Raw genomic sequence first — 18,292 nt, forward strand, 5'->3', positions numbered from 1 at the left:
TCAAATAAAATTCTCAGATGAGAATATTCCTTGTACTGTGAAAAGAATGCAATTATAAGTTCTGCTTGATTCATAATTACTTTATAAGTAGGATTTTGAGCATGAAGCATTTTAGGTTACTAAATTAGACTTTTGGGAAAGTTATAGAGAATTCACAAGAACGCCTAAGTGTCGCCTCTCTCCTAAAAGCTGCAATGTGGAGAGTTAAGTGCTTATAAACAGAGTAAGTAAAGCAGAACTCCAGACAAATGACAATGTACAATAATAATAATAATTATATATCTCACAACTTTATGCATTTGTAGTTCATACCATTGAGTCCTGAGATTTTCAGCTCTGCCACATAGCACAACGCATAGGACAACAGGACAGAAGGCCCTATTTTTATCTTCTACAGGTGAGTAATACTTACTTTACCCGAGGGTGACCAGCGGAGATAAAATGTTACCCAGGGTTTGCCTTTCATTATGTAAATATTATATTTCTATTCCCCTCATCATCCACCAGGACTCAGTGAGAGGGTGCTACTTACCTGCAGGAAACAGACGTAGCTCTTATGTTTCCTCCCTTATTTAAACACATAGAGCTCTATTTATTAACCAGGGAATCTGACATTCCCTCAAACATTCCCTGGTGAGAATCAATTACTGCCATTGAAACACATGGACCTAGAAGATTCCCAACAGGGAATGTTGGAGGGGAAAGTCGTATTCCCTGTTTCCCTGTTCCCCGTAACGTTGTACTGACTGCATATCATTTTCTTCATATTTGAGGCTAGCTGCAGGAGTTCTACAAGATTCTACGTCGGTCTTTGGTGAAAATGCCACCAAATGCCCAATCTTATTCAGTGCATGTGCAAGACTGGGCACTTCATAGTAGGTGGGCACCAAAAAAATTTAAAATATTATTAAACAGTATTTGTATAGAACCAACATATTACGCAGTGCTGTACATTAAATAGGAGTTGCAAATGACAGACAGATACAGACTGTGACACAGGAGGAAGACAATCTAAGACAGTGGTCGCCAACCTTTTGGATGTCACAGACCACTGATTTCACGGCTTTTGGACCGCAGATGCGCTGGGAACCGTGTGTCACTCAAAGGGGAAGAAACTTCCCCAAAAGTGATGTCAGAACATTTCCAGGTCCTGTCACTTTCACCTACGCAACATCTCCAAAATTCGCCCATACCTGTCCCCTGAGACCACCAAACTCCTTGTACACGCTCTTATCATCTCTCGTCTGGACTACTGTAACATCCTCCTCGCTGGTATTCCACTAACCCGATTCTCTCCTCTACAATCTATCATGGATGCTGCAGCCAGACTCATCCATCCTTCCCTCCGCTCCTCTTCTGCTGCATCTCTTTGTAGTTCTCTCCATTGGCTTCCATTTCACCTTAGAATCAAATTTAAGCTCCTGTGCTTTGCCTTCAAATCCCTCCACAGTTATTGTCCCACTTACATTTCTGACTCCCCCTGCCGCTCTCTCCGCTCCTCCAATGACCTACTAATGACTTCCTCACTCATAACCTCATCACACGCACGGATACAAGACTTCTCTAGAGCTGCCCCGACTCTTTGGAATGGTCTTCCTCGTCCTATTCGGCTTGCTCCTACTTTCTGCTCATTTAAAAGAGCGCATAAAACCCATTTTTTCAAACTTGCCTACCCGTCTTCTTCTGTTTTTTGAAACCGTCACTACTTCCCACCACTACATATCTCCCATCCTATTGTGTGTGAAATTCTCCCACCTACTAGATTGTAAGCTCTTCGGGGCAGGGTCCTCTCCTCCTGTATCACTGTCTGTATTAGTCTGTCATTTGCAATCCCTATTTATTGTACAGCGCTGCGTAATATGTTGGCGCTATATAAATCCTGTTTATTAATATTAATAATGTCATGATGCCGGAACCCAGCCACTACAAAGACACAACCCACCTGCGATCCGTACAGGGGACATGGTCTGCGGCTCTGCAGAATCAGAGCGTAGTGCAGTGCAGTGCAGAGTTGAGAAAAGCAATAAAACATAAACCTTAGCCAGGAACAAGAAAGACAGAAATGAATATTTGTATCAGGGGAGCCCGCAAGACATACAGCAGGTGAAGGGGACTTTAGCAACAAATGCATGTTTTGGAATTGATATGTAGGCCAGTGTTCAACCCAGATTTTTTTCTGGGTGGGAAGAAATCGAAGGTGGTGACAACCCCTGTATTGTGACCCAACTCTTTAGTAACCACCCAAAAACAGCCAAGTGGTTACTGAAAAGTGCCGGGTGGTGCACCCCGCTAAAAGTGCCTTGGGAGAACACTGTAGGGAACTATCTGTAGTGGGTTAGGTAAGTGTAAGTGTTGGGGAAGGATAATTGTTTGTTGCAAAAATTGCAAATTCTGCATTCATCTATTAATGTTACAGTTGATCAGTGTCCATGTGTGCGAATATTAAAAGCAAAGCAAGAACTAAATAAATGTTTAAAAAAAGCCAGCAAGATCAGTGTTCTCCCAGACTCTTTTAGGTGGGCGCACCACCCGGCAGTGCGCAGTAACCTCCTGGCTGTTTTTGGGTGGTTAGTGAAAAGTATAGGTTACAATAAAAGGGTCACTACCCAGCTACAGCTTCTTTTTACCCAGCTTTCTACTAAAGAAGAAATCTGCCATGAAGTTTGATTAAATCCTTGCAGTTCATACAAGTGTCCTGAAATATTACTTTATTCCATAAAACAAAATTTTTCTGGATATTTCATCTGAATTCAGCCACCCTGGAAGACCTGCAGCTACCATAATACAGTGTTTTTCAACCGCTGTTCCGCGGCACACTAGTGTGCCTTGAGAGATCTTAGGGTGTACCGTGGGAAATTATCCAATTTCAGTTAATTGGTCCCAAAATGATTTATTTACTGCAAAAAATTTGTCTTCATTTGTCTATACCAGCGATGTATAGTGATAGGCAGAACAAAAAAAACTCTTCCACTAGATGGCAGCAGGTAGCTAATTTACGTGTCTGACTTTTTGGTGGTGTTCCGTGGGATTTTTCTAATTGTAAAATATGTTCCGCGACTAAGAAAGGTTGGGAAACACTGCAATAATAAACGACAGCCATTGATTGTCCAGCCTCTGCACTAAAATCGGGACTTTTACCGATTTACTTTTTTCTGTGCAGCTGCCAAATCATTTACCCCATATCAGTTCTTGGTGGGAATATCTGAACATCCCTCTGTATGATATGCGTGACCCAGCGCTGATTGAGATTGTTAGAGGTAACCCTGCACTGTTTCTTGCTCTAATCATTATCTCCGGGAGTTGCCACGGCAACGGGCTATGCAAGAGGGTTTTTATTTTATTTTCCCAGCGTGTGTAATATTTAATTTTGGAAGCAAAGGAAAAGACAGCTTTAAAGTTCTGTTTTCTGATATGTATTTCGGTTTCAGTATTTTTTCCTAAATCTGAAAATGGGAGGAAAAAAGCTTTCATCTCTTTTTCCAGCAATCAAAGCCTATATTTGCTAAATGCAGAGAAACGGTTGTATACAATTATTTCCAGCATTGGATTTAGAGGTATTTGCCGGTGAATGAAAGGTAAAGCAATATGCAATCCTTACGCCTGAGGACAGACATATGGTAATTGCTGTCGTCGTCGTCCCTGCCTCAATATCTAGTGAGCCAGTCACCTGGAACAAACATAAAGCAGGGCTGAGGTGTTTCACTGACCGCATGCTTGTTCTAGGCAGTGGCCTTTTGGGTAGTGCCTGTGGGATGACAGCACTACAACTTCAGGTCTGTGCCATGCTGTTAGGTGTCAGAATCAGAATGACCAAATTGCAGCTGTCACCTTGATGGGGTGACACAGACTTGTGGGAGGTTTCTGAAAATTTTCCTCCTGGCAAAGTGTTGTCAGAAGAAGAATTAGAGGGGTCACATGATATCAAAATATATCTTTTTAGATCAGATTACTGACCACATTTAGGACCTCTTGATAGGACTTTTAAAGTTTGATTGTCATCAGGCAGGGCATTATCGCAGAAAGGGACAATCAATGTTTCTTTTGCAATCAAATCTCTCAAATCAAAATCCCCTTTGCTGACAAACTGCTGAGGATACCGGGCAATCCCAGCTTTCCCTGAATGAACCCCAATACATCTGTGCGAGAGTTACATTATTTCAGCCTGGCCTATCAAGATGGATGAAGATCGCAAGAAGGCAGAGAAGAAAAAAAAGATTGCTGCACCCTGCGAAGGAGAGAGGGTAGGTGAGTATTAAAGAATTAAGTTCCACTTTAAATATTAGCATTTCACATGAACCTGTATCCAGGCTATGCCTTTTATGTATCAATAACAATCAGTATATTATGTTTAAAATGAACCCTCACTGACCTTAGTAGTCTCAAGTGCAGTGGAGTAATTCAACCTCAAAGTCTACAAAATAAGCTCTACTAGCCATTGCACACGTTGTGTTGTCAATCGTTCACCCTATTCTATTTTTGACCTGTTAAATATACCAATAGCTACTGATTCTGCCACATTCGTATGAATTTTCTAACCTCCTGTAGTGAGCTGGCATTGGTATCGGTTCTCTGTGTTGACCACAGTACACCTCCTATGTGACGAGGGAGATTATTATTATGAAACAGTAATTATATAACCAGAGAACATGTTGGAAAGGATACTCTAACTCTCTTGTAGGAAGTTGGTAGCCACCTCTTGTATCAATTAATATTAAACAGTGAGACAGACAAAGAAGAGATTTGAGGCTGAGATTGTTGCTTGAAATCCTAATTATGTATTGTTAAGACTTGATTCATACTTAATTACATCAAAACATATAAAACAATCACTTCACAGGATTTGAATATTGCTCCTACTACATTCAACAGATTTGACCGTTCAGTTTGATTAATCCTGACGCGTTTCGCCTATGTTGTCTTCCTCAAGGGTATATTTTTGTATAAAACTGTACGGTCTGTGTAAATATTAAGATGCCCAATTTTGAAAAAACATATAATTAAAATACAAGTATGCATAATATTAATAAAGCAAAAAAGAAAACAGAGGGAAATCATCAGGAAATACATACCAACATTAACCCCCCTGGGGGTATTCCCGAGTGTGGCTTGTGGTAAAAAAAAAAAACATGCAAAAAGCGGTAACCCTGAGCCACACTTGGGGTAGCTAAAAACAAAACAAAAAAAAAACTTTTTCTTCAGCTGGCGAGTGCAATGACATAACAGTCGGTGTATGGGTCAGTGTGTGCGGGAGGCGCAGCAGGAAATTCAGATAACTTTGTATTGGATTCAATACAAAATTACTATTGAATCCAATACAAAGAAATCTTTATATAATATTTATATAATTCTATTATATCCATAATTTATATGCTACTGTACAGTTATATTACAGTTTTCAGTATTTTTATGCACCCTTGTTTTAACAGATTTTTGTCTTTTTTTACTTAATGTTTAATTATAGTTTATAAATAAATTGGACATATTCCAGTGAGTTATGCCTAAGAATTATAGGCTTACAATGTTTAAAATACATTTCCATGCAAAACAATGTACTGCTTTTTACATAAAAACAATGGATGGAATTAGAACGCCAGCAGGGTTAAGCTGTTCTATCTATATACATCTTCATAGTAATCATATATGTATACAAAACATTACATTAATTTCCCCAAGTATCGTACGATAATAAAGGCTAAATTTGTTTAAATATTTGATAATTATATAGCGCCAACATATTACACAGGGCTGGACAATAAATAGGGGTTGCAAATGACAGACAGATTCAGACAGTGACACAGGAGGAGGTGAGGACCCTATCCCGAAGAGCTTACAATCTAAGAGATGTTTTGTAGTCCTAGCACACATCTTGTCCTTTAGGTGACATCACATGAGCAGTACCACCCCTGGACCAGAAGTGTGTATAGTAGGATCACTGGTAAAGATAAAGGAGCAGAAATCATGGAAAAACCAAATGACACCACGTAGAAGGACTGGTAACCTTCAATACTATAACATTCTTGTTCTTGGGTTTAGATTAATGGCAGGTTGTAGAGCTTCTTGGCTGGACTGACATATTATGCTGGGATTTGTGGTTCCTCTACAGATGGAGGGTGCAGGTTTTATATAGACACATAAAGGCTTGTGACATCAAAAGATCAAAGCATCCCTATATTTCCTGTTCAGGTAGACAATTACTAAAGTAGATCTCCGGTAATGGTTGAGGGTTTAGCTGGGCACTCAGCAGATCTGTACAAGTCCCTGTGAAGTATATAACTATGTACTGAGACACATGAATGTATAATTATGTGTTCCATTTAGAGCACTGACGCACACGTGTTTATTACACAAATCCACCTCTTTCGGTCTTAAGTGCACTTTTGTTCTTGATTGGCTCGAAAGAAAATGTCCATTATAAAGGATTAACATCACTGATCATGGATGATTATGTGGCTTTTAAATCAGAAACATATAAAGGGTGCTCCTCTCTCCCTCCCTATGTAAATCGAGCAATTGCACCTGTGCATAATTACGCTGAGCGGATTCAATGTCCACGAGCTGAGATGAAGGCTTTGTTTTGCTCTGCATTTTGATAAGGTAAATGGGTAATGTTACAGGAACTTTCATCACCTATTAGCCCTCAGCTAATTTATCCTGTAGGGGGAGCCGTCTGTCTACATTTATTTCTCCCACACAGCCCATGGGGTACCTGGAATCCCCACCATTCATTTGGACAGGCAGTGATTTTCTATTTGTTGTAAAATAGCGGGCATTCTCTGCAGCAGATACAAAAAAATAAAAAAAAGTCAGGGTAGATTTTAGAGTTAGAAAGGCGTGATCTTTAATTATTAGTCCTTGCACCTTTTGTTTTCTCTCTGCTAAATCAGAAGAACATGATAATTATTATTATTAAACAGTATGTGTATATCACCAACATATTAGGCAGCGCTGTACATTAAATAGGGGTTGTATATGACAGACAAGAGAGGGGAGGACCCTGCCCCAAAGAGCTTACAATCATTTGCTTTCTCTCTGCTAAATCGGAAGAACATAACTCTTTCATTCTATATGGGCAGCTTGATTGAAAAGAAAATTTGACCTGATTTGTTAGTGTTCTTAATATGTATAACAACCTATATAACACCTTACCTTGTTTAACATATGGCAGTGTATTAAAATATATCTAAAGTTAAACCTTTTTATTAAGTGGTAAGTCACGTTAAACTTGTATCTTCTATTATCGCCTTAGGCCTGTTCCCACTATGTGCAGCGCTGCTAACTGTGCTTCACATAGTGTTTAATACACAAGGACATTGCATACAGAACAGTGAGCCTGATTTATTGTTGCTCTCCAAGGCTGGAGAGAATACACTTTCATTAGTGGACTTGGGTAATCCAGCAAACCTGGAATGGATCTGGTCCAGAATTGAAAACATTTGCTATTAAATGGAAAATTACTTTTTAAAAATCCATTCCAGATTTGCTGGATAGCCCAGATTCACTGATGAAAGTGCATCCTTTCCAGCTTTGGAGAGCTTTAATACCCAAGCCAATTGTCTCTGCCCCACCTACTGCATGCGAATTAATCTGTTACAGAAAAACAGCACACTGGTAGTGCCAACCTAAACTCCTCTCCATCCATGTAGAAGAGGTATTCCTGTTGGAAACCTCAGCTTTCATCTGTAATGCAGAAGTTCAATGCGCTATCTGTATTGAAGAATGTGACTTTTAAAGGTAGTGGCCCGAAGATGGTTTTATGTATTCTCATGGAATTCCTCTGAAATAATAAAATTATTAAAGAGAACAAATGTTTATGCAATGGTTTTATTAGTATAAGCCTATAAATGTTTGCATTCCTAATTTGTAGACCCTGCTTGAAACATGAGCAGCACTGCCTTCCCAGTGTGTACTTTAATCCAGCTATTCATTTCCCACTGTTGGACAGCGGGGTATGTAATTATGGAGATAAGTTGTAAAGGTTTAAAGTGGGACAATGCATAAAATAAACTCTCTTTTTGTTTGTGTCTCCTTTTCAGCTGTTGCAGAAGTGAAGCTTCGGGATGACCAGTACACGCTGGACCACATGCAGGCCTATGGCATGTATAACTACCTTCACAGCAATCCATGGTGCTCTGATAGCGTGTTTTATGTGGACCAAATTGGTAGGATCTTGAACCTGACGGTGAATTTGGTAAGAAATATTTTGGTAGCACATTTTCTTATCCTTTTAGAGCTATAAATGACAATGGCAAAAGTTGTTGGTGTCCTAAAGCTGCATTCCAGACAAACATCATAGTGAGAACTTCACCATATAGATATTTTTAGCGTGACATCCCTCCAAAATACTGTGTTCATGAATTTTCAAGAGGCTACTGTCAGTTTGTCTTAATTAAGAAAGACAGGTCGTTTTCTATTCCAGTATGACTGTGCCCCTAAGCACTAGACCATCACCATAAAGACTAGGTTTAGTGAGTTTGGTGTTGGGGAACTTGAGTGTCCCGTGAGTCCTGACCTCAACACTGCTGAACACTTATGAGATATATTAAAATTCCTATTACATGCAAGGTCTTCTTGATGAACACCAGTACCTTTGCTTGCACATATTCTTTGTCTTAATGTGATTAAAAAGCCAAACACCAAAATCTGTGAAGATTGAAGTCTGTAATAGTTTCATTCATAAGGCAGGGGGGGTGGGAAAAGATGGTCAGAACCCTGAACTATTTGGGGTTTGTGCAACATTGTCTGTTTAGAAGTTTTCTTTAGCTTATAGCATTGAAGGATTGAGGGAGATATGACCTCACCATGTGCTACTCCATAACTCTTCTTTTGTTTTTTTTATATTCTTTCTGCTTACTTTAAATCACTAGTAATGGTTTCCTTGGCCAAGGTACCTTGTACACTATAGGGGCGGTTTGAATCTACTGTTTTGTTGCCTTCACCTCTGACTGTGCAAGAAATTCGTCAGTTTTTTGCATTTTATGCAAAGAATGGAAAAATTGCCTGTCTGTACCTGGAAATAATTGCTTTGATTTTACTGGGTAATGGTCACAAAATGAGTAAATATGCAAGCTTTTATGCAGCAGTAGGAAACATTTTCCTGTGCATTACTGGAAATAATTGCTCTGATTTTACTTTGTTAACATTCACATAGTTAGAAAATTTTGGCAAATTTTATCCACAGCCATCAAAAAATATTTCCTGTCTATAACTGGAAATATTTGCTGTGCTATCTCAACAATAGGACATAGATAACAACCAGAAAGGGGTTTCAACCATTCCCTAACTCCCTGGTGCCCAAATGTGTGACCTCTACATGCTGTTCTTTAGCATTTTCTGAGTGACCCATGGAACCCTAGTAGTTTGTATTTTCTTACCTGGGTGCTTACTCAGAGCAGTGTGGAAAAAACATTCTTTAACCTTTAAGTTCCCAAATCCGCCAGCTGCTGCAATCTTCTCCCTACATCTTCCGGCTTCTGCCTTCATCACCGGATCTTGCACTCCACAGTCACAAGACTTGTCCTCCTGTATATGAAAAATTAAAGACTGACAATCTGAGATTGACACTTTTTTTCATTGCGGGAAAAGCCACTTCTGGGCATGCCTCTCAGTCTGAAACCCCTGTCCGGTTGTTATTTTATGTCCTATTGTTGAAATAGCACAGCAGATATTTCCAGTTATAGACAGGCAATATTTTGTGACTGCTTCTGATAAAATTTGCCAAAATTTTCTCAATATGTGACTGTTAACCAAGTAAAATAAGAGCATTTATTTCCAGTAATAAACAGAAGAGGAGGGGCTTAACACTTTTATGTTTTTTGTCTTTTTTTAAAAAAAGGTGAATTCTGTGCAAAAAAACATATTTGCCTAATATAAAAGTAACATCTATACTTTTACATAAAGTAAAAATTGTGGAGATAGGTTCACTTTAAGTACAGGTCCTCTTTATTCAGTAAGCTATAAAGATTGACAACTTTGGTCTTCCAATTGATAACCCATAATAAAAAAAAAAAAGCCATCTTAATTTTGTCTGCTTTGTATAAATGTCAAAGATGCCTGTTTATTTTGAGTACAACATTAAAAAAAAGGAATCACATTTCTTTGAAGTACTTTACAGTAAACATGATTTCCCTCTCTTCTCATTTCAACTTGCTAACATCTTTCTATTCAGAGTTCGAGGTGTAGAATTTAGACCGTACAAAACAGCGGTGCTCGGTGTCCATTGTGATATATTGTTTACTGAAAGAGAACTTTCTGACATTGCCATAGCAATACAACTTTCTTGCCTTTTTCTTCTTAAACCTACTCTGACGTTAGTGGCGGGAGAGTTGTAAGGAAGTTCGGGTTATTATTATATTTTACTCATTGTACGATCATGAAACCCCTGATGGGTTTTGCACCTTCTTTTCTTGGTGTCATTACACATACTTTTTCTGTTAAAGCCACGATATTGCCGGTCCGTCAGTTAATTCATAGTGTCTGTGCTGCCATGGTAACAACATATACTTCTCTAATTGCTACATATCATCTCAGGATGCAGGTAATGGTCAAAGGCAAAATCACTTGAGCCCCTATTTTTTTTTTCCAGCATAATATATTAAATTGTATGTTTTAAACATATTGTAGTAATCTCAGTGCAATATGTTTTAGATTATAAAACTGATATGCTATAGCAAAATGAAACTTTAGGCCTATATTTTCTGGAAATAAACCTTTTAAAACCAAAATCTGTGACCTGGCAGGTCTTTTATTGCAGGAAGGATGGGCGATTTCCTTTCTGTAATAAAATAAGCTTACCTGCCTGATTGCATTTTTTTATTTAAACTCGCCTGTCAATGCACCGTTGCAGGCACTGCTCTCTTTCTTCCACTTCTCTTCCAGGAGTTGGAACTTTGGCCATCTTGGTTGGTCAGGCTGGGATAACTTACGCACATGTGCGTGGGATTCCATGCAGGTCAAGCAGCCCCACGGGATACTGGGATACTCCAACACATCCTGGAATCCTACATGGAGCTGTGCATGCACAACTAAGTATACGATAGCATGAAGATTGTGAACAGACAGGTAAGTTCCGTTGTTTGTTTCATTCCAGAAGAAATATCGCCTATCCCTTTTGCAATAGGAATCATGCTTGCTCCTAGCTTTTGTAAAATAATTTGCTATCACTTAGCATATGTTTTCAATCCTGGACCAGTTCTATTCCAAATTTTCTGAATCACTCAGGCTCTCCCATGATAGTATATCTTCTCCAGTTTTGGAAAACTTTAATAAATCAGACCCTATGTAATTTGCTAACATGCAACCTGGATAGAAAGTGTAAAACTCCTGTGTTGTTGTCCCACCTTCTTATTTGATGCTGTTGCTTTGCAGGCTCTGCAGAGATTATTACTCTCCCTAGGATTGTATGGCGTGTGGAGCATTCTCATCTGTTACAATTTTGGCAAGCTAAAATGGGAAACACAGTTTAAGTTTTATGGGTTATTATAATAACAAGTCGTGATGACCTGCTCCATATGCGGTATAATTTTTCCTTGGTTTTGTTCTTCATTCCTCCAGGAGTATTGTTTGTGTGTTTGCATAACCTACCCTACTTCTAGAAAACATCTTGTAGGTGACAGCTTGAGTGGCTGCTGATCAGATGTCCATTTGTGCTCGCTGCACATTGTAATGACTCGCTGACAGCTTGAGCGCTTTAACTATAGTTTTCTTGGCTACGTTTCCTCCCGAGTGTTTCTTCTCACATTTATCTCACATTACAAAACAAGATGTGCGATGGAGCCACAGACAAAGAGTGTGACTACTATGAATGTTATTGAACAATAATCCTTTGATTTTTTTCTCCCGGAAGCTGTATCTTTCCATTGTTACATTTTCATTATATAACACCAACTCCACTAAAAGTATATATTCACATTGACCAAGGCTTAATTTACAAATATATAACAATTATTTTAGTACAACAAAAAAAAGAGCCTATTTCCATAAGTTAGCTCACTAGTGGAGTTCAAATTTGACTTTGTCCAATGTGGATTGATGCTGCTGTTAGCTATTTTCATGGTTCCTTCCTAAGGTTTATTTAATGGGGCTTTCCAAGTATATTAAAATACAAAAATGGATTTATTCCATTGCATATAAAACATTTTTTCTTAAGATCCATTATACAATTGCTCAATAAATTAAAGTGAGGTTGAATATACTTTGCAGTTCTTAACACATTTCGCCATCCGCCTTCTTCAGAACACGTTCGCCTTCTTCAGAACACGTTCGCCATCCGCCTTCTTCAAAAAGACATTTCAAGAAGTTGTACAAACTTTCAACCTCATTTCTACAAAACTTCATACAGCAAAACTAAAATCTAAGACCTGGAAAAACAAAACAATAACAGAAAATTAAATAAAATAATTTAAAAACACACAAAAGAAAGGGAGACAAACATATATTCACATTGACCAAGGCTTAATTTACAAGTCCAACAACTTAAATTTGGCTCTGTCCAATGGAGCTTGATAATGCTGTTAGCTATATTCATGTTTTTTTTAACAGGGGAATTGTAGTTGCCAGATGTCCTAGGCCAATGCCTTATATACAAAATTAGTAGTTTCAGTCTGGTGTGGAACATTCTAAGTTGAGTAGGTAAAGGTAAAGATAACAGGTGGGTACAAAAACTCCTCTCTTGGCTGCCTTGATCTCCAAAATATCTAAAACTTTGGTCTGTGCTGTATGTACCATGAGTGGACCCGGTTTGCAAGCAGCATTCAGATTCACTCCAGTATTGTTCAGTACGATTGAGGTGCTAGAACAGAAAGGGACCATTTTCCAAACTTGCCAGACTGGTTTTCAAGTGCACATCACAAACTTAAGTCATACAAGTACTGTCTGTCTTTGACTGGTTTGTAATAAATGTTGTTGGTGTAAATGCAGACCCAAAGCTATTTTTTCCCAGTACCAATCAATCTTCAGTATGATGCTAAAAGCAGTTAATCAGTTTAAAAAGCTACATTTCAGAAAGACGTGAAAGTAACAACAGACTGGGACGTTTTAAGGCACTGGTACATTAAAAAGTTGTACTTTATTATTATTTAAAATTAAAATAATGTAAAACTGTGTCTGATACAGTTGAACAGAAGACAAGTAAACATTTTAATGTATATTTGTTTGAAGACCTTCTAATTGTGAGCAGGGTTCAGAATTTATCTAATCCAAATAAATATTTGAGTATTCCATACGCATCAAGATGCAAGTAAGGTGACCGGGTACTTATTGCTATTATAATTCGATACGTTTCGCAGAACTTGTCTGCTTCTTCAGGAATGTCAATTACGAGGTCTGAATATAAAAAAGCAATTACAAATCATGAGTAACACTACATATAATAATAATAATACTTAAAACCATAACCTAAATCGATCATATGGATAACAAACAAGGTTCCAAATGAATAGGGTACACAGTCACCCTGGATGGTATAATGCAGCAACAAAAGGAGATAGCCAACGACAGCAACAGGACTGAACAGGACTGAAATTATGGAAAGTAATAAGTGGTGATAGAAAAGATGAAGAAATGTTCCCTATAAACATCGGAATGTTAATAGAAACCTTAATATGAAAAAATGATTGCATGATGTGAAAAAATGGTGTGGTGAACTATAAGTAGAAAAAAAGACTCTGAAATTATATAGGTACTTCAGCAAGCTAATGTTCTCACATGTCATTACTTTTCATTACCTTAGTAACATTTTACATAGGAAAATGTAAATATTCATTCCAGGTTAACTGAACATCATTAAAATGTATTCAGCTTGAATCTCGGGGCACTTATGTTTGATAGAAATGTTGGAACACGATTATGTATCTAGTAATGCTTACTTCAGCTTGATGAGGCTCACAGGGGCTTTTAGTGTCTTGCACATTTTGATTGTTACCATTTTGATTCCTCTTTACATCTCCTTGTTCATGTTGGTTTGAACGTTTGGGATATTGATGGAACAGCTTGTGACCTTGCAAGTTACAGAGATAAAACACTCCGGATGTCATTCTCCTACATTTAGATGTCCATCAGCTCATCTGCAGCCATTGAAAATGGCTACTGTGCCAAATAAAGGGTTGGAAAATAATAATGGTGCATCAACGCTCATAGGCTCATTACTTCAGCAGCATTACAAGGTAGCACATAAGGAGGTAAAGAAAAGTGTTATGGAAAAATTATGTAATAGGAAGCATCGCATTCTGCTGTTTGAAATTTTATGGATCTGTTTGCCTGCTTGTTGAGTTTTTATGCACTTCATTTAAATACCAGCTGGAAAGGTGTCGGCATGCAGAATATTAAGCAGAATTTTCTCTTAAAATTACAAAATGAAGTTATTTAAAGGATCAGGCCACACTAAACTGGTGCTGTAGGTTTTGTTAATAACTGGAGATCTTAAAATTCACTAAAAGTAAACTTTTAAGTCAAAGTTTGATTTAAAAAAAATTACAAAATATTTGAGTACCATTTATTTACCAAAAAATCCACTTTTGAGCCCTTTTCTGGTATACTTTGGGACCCGCGCTAAACTGATAATCTCCAGGCCAGTTAGAGCAGTGTTTCTCAAACATGGTTCTGTGGAACCCAGGTGTTCCTGCAGAGTTTGCTAGAGGTTCATTGAGCAATGAGCAATGTGTGCTTCTCGGGTAAGTTTGAGTGACACCAGTGATCCATTTGGTTATTTGTAGAGGTGACATTCTTCCTTATAGCCTTCAATGTAGGAGGCATTCTTCCCACTGACCGCCATGTTGATGTACTGTGAGCTGTGGATATATTAATCATAGCAGGGGTCTCCTAAGACCTGAAAGCTAGTTCAAAGCTTCCCCCATGTTAAAAAGGTTGAAAAATACTGATTTAGATTGTACTAGCTGCCCTATAAAATATATGTAAACCTGGGAAAGAGAGGTGAGAAACACCTGCATTGGTTTTAGAGGTCAGGGTCGAACTTTAAATGAGGATACCTGTTCCTGTGATATGCCAGAACTCCCCTCACTTTGTGGGGGTTTCCTGTTGTATTTTCAGCATGGGTTTTGTTCTCTAGTGGGATTCATCTGCTCCAGTTTTTTTCAGCTCTGCTTCATTGCATTTGAGCCAGCGGTGTTTGGCTCTGCACTATAGCATATTCAATCTGCAAACCAAAACTCGTCTCCATCCAACTCCTGGAGGTGTCAGGGTCTCCCCAGGCAGGTAGCACGGGATCACCCAAAGCACAGGGTCTAAGTGACACCAGGTCCTGCAAGGGGTGATGGGCCAGTAGCCTGCAGGCCACTTGGCTTTTTGCTGCTGGGGTCATCAGGTGGTGACCCTTGGGGTCACTCTACCTGAGGTGGAAAGCAGGAGCGGCCTCAGTGTGGAGACAGGTGGCAGACCAAAGAAGAGGAATCCAGGAACAGGTTAGGAAAAAAAGAGGCAAAATACAGAGTAACAAGGTAGCTGGTACAAAATCCCAGCACCAGCCTCCATTACGGCTAAGACTTAATAGCCTCAGCCCCTTTAAGGAGCTCTTCTTCCCTATGCTGTGTCAGTGTGAGCACGACTGCCCACAAACATGTGAGACTGGAAAGTGCTGCATGCTAACTCAGGCAGAGACAGAGAGCGAGCGATGCACTTGGCAGCTTGATGTGGCAGACATTCGCAGGATGGTTTAGTGGGGATCGCTGCGGTAATCGACAGGCATTGTGACAAGTGGACACCTTAGGTGATTTTTCCACATTTTTTCTGAATATGGGTTTTTGTTGAAGAATTAATATTATCCACAACTCTAAAGAGGCAACAAAAGTCTCTAGAAAAACTGATGTGATATTTCTCCTTCCCCTGAAGAAGCGGGTTTCATCCTTCGAAACACGTTGGGTTAAAAATAAATATCTGGTTTCAGATTGTGATCCTTATGCCGTTGTTCAGTTGTTGTACTTCTATTTACAAACGTATGTCAAATTAATTTTTATGAATAACTTATCAATAAAGTTTTTTTTTATGTTTGATAAAGCTTTGTATCATGGAAACTCCCTGCCTTTTTTAGATTGCTCCATTTTATGAACAATAATAAGCTCACTATTTGGGTGGTTTTACAAAGTGTGCACGTTACCTAAAACTAAAAAATACATTATACACACACTTCAAAGCAGAACAAACTAGGTATGCTCTCCGGTCCCCATTACTTCTCAGATACTGCTATCTTCTTCCTTATTCTCTTCCTTGTTTAGATCTTTGTCCTTGTTAGATCTTTATAGGCTGTGTCCAGGGTGGTGTAACCCCTGTGCTGGTACATGGGAGTTTATTCAGTCTTGGCAGCCACAGGAATCGGGGATGGTCCTGCTATTCCGGCAACCAGCTCTGAGCTGATTGTTCCTTACTGCCTGCCTGATCGCAAACGGAACTTTCATGGCACTTTTAACCTAATGTTTCATTTTTTTTTTTTAACTCGACAGCTTTAAATAAAAACATACCTGGGGATTCTGCCATGAAGTTTTATTTTTTTTTTAGGTATTTTCTTTTATAGGTTAACTTTTTTGTCCAGTGGTTTCCAGTGGAAACTGTGGACCTGATTTATTAAAGCTCTCTAAGACTGGAGAAGATACACTTTCATAAGTAAAGCTGGATGATCCAGAAAACCTGGAATGGGATTCTTCAAAGTCATTTGCTAGTAAAATGTTTTTAATCCTGGACCAGATTCATTCCAGGTTTGCTGGATCACCCAGCTTCACTGAATAAAGTGTTTCTTCTTCAGCCTTGAAGAGCTTTAATAAATTAACTCAGAAGTTTCACTTTACATAAAAGGGTAGACAACCTGGCAGGCTCCTTGGTGCTCCTTCTGCGCATGCTTGAGCATCTTGGGCTTGCGCAGAAGGAGCCTTTTCCGTAGAAGATAAATATTTGCCAATTTTGCGCATGCGCAGTGAGTTTAGCAAGTTTTTTTTCCAACCTACGTCACCTGATCTTGAGCCTGGGTCGGGTGATGTAGGAAGAAGAACCAGAAAGAAGAGGCGAAGATGGCGCTGCCCGGCCACCGATGCCAGGACGACGCGGGACCCAATGGAAGACGCCTCCGAAACCGATCGACTGCGCTGTAGGATTGAAGGTAAGAACCTATACTGGCATTACTTGATCACAAGCCGCCTATGCTGTAATTCCGCCAATTCCATCTTGTGCAACACATCTTAATGCCTGCTAAAATAACTACCTAGAACTCGCCTATTATCCCTTTTCATAATGTGCACTGCAGAGTCTCCTGGATCCTAACACAGGAAAAAAAGGTTCTGCTCAACTTAATGACTCAAGGAAACAGTTTGACAAGATCTGGTTGCCTTGGGTCCAAGAATTCTCTACATCTTCCTTTGATCATACCCTCCTCACTACGATCTTCTTCCTGAATTTCCAAGGTTTCTAATTGGTTATGACTACCCCTCTTCCTTTTCCCCTAGTCTTCTTGTCTTGTTCTTCCTTCATTTTTTTATTTATTTTCTTGCTACGCTGATTACTTTCTTTTTTTTATATGATTTGCAATGTGGCTACTATAACACAAGTGACACTTATACTTCTGCTACATGTTTGATTTTGAAAAAACAAAACACTACAAACCTGTGGTGAGAAAAAGCTCTAAGAGGAACAAAAGATGAAACTCTTAAAACTTATTAAGGATTTGACATTTGTCAAGTATATGTTAAATGTTTCCCATCTTCTTATACAATCCCTTCAGGGTTCTGGTAAACATAAATAAACTATAGGATAAATTTAATTCATGGTGATGTCTTTCCTTCCAGATCCCCTCATGCCGTACCGATTTATGCATTTATATTTCACATTAAATAAGATTTTTTTCTCGTGACATGTTCTCTGCCATTTTAAACATTTCATATTTCATTAGTCTCATAGCAAGAAGCCTAGTCTAAGAGAAAAGCATTCCTGTTTAAAGCGGATCTAAACTGAAAACAAAAAAAATTACACTTGCCTTTTAATCCTGCAGATCCCTCAATGGTGCTGGTTCTCCCGTTGATCCGGTCCCACGTCGTCCTGGAATTCTTCTTCGTCCTAGTGCTGAGGAAGCGCCAGGCGCCACCATCTTCTGTCTTGTCTTCCATTTTCTTGGCACGTCACCTGATCTCGCACTGCGCAGGTGTGAGATGCGGTGACATAGCTCGCTGTAAAGGGGAAACAAAAGAGCTGATCTCACAGCGCTTGCGTGAGATGGGCATCTCTTTCCCTAATAGAAAAAATGACCTTTACGTGGGTATCCTGCTTCCATTAAGTCTTGATCGCCTAGGGTGTTGCACTT

General features: G+C 39.0%; 1 protein-coding gene across 1 annotated transcript in view; it reads left to right on the plus strand.

Moving 5' to 3' along the window:
• The window catches only part of NUDCD1 (NudC domain containing 1), a gene marked incomplete in the record, with an annotated part of 83,980 nt that overhangs the window by 4,510 nt on the left and 61,178 nt on the right, over positions 1–18,292 (plus strand). Inside the window, 1 exon segment of the mRNA XM_072410735.1 lies at positions 8,034–8,188. Coding sequence (XP_072266836.1) covers positions 8,034–8,188 — 155 coding nt within the window.

This window comes from Pyxicephalus adspersus, chromosome 5, assembly GCF_032062135.1.
Source record: "Pyxicephalus adspersus chromosome 5, UCB_Pads_2.0, whole genome shotgun sequence".
In the NCBI taxonomy this organism is placed as follows: domain Eukaryota; kingdom Metazoa; phylum Chordata; class Amphibia; order Anura; family Pyxicephalidae; genus Pyxicephalus; species Pyxicephalus adspersus.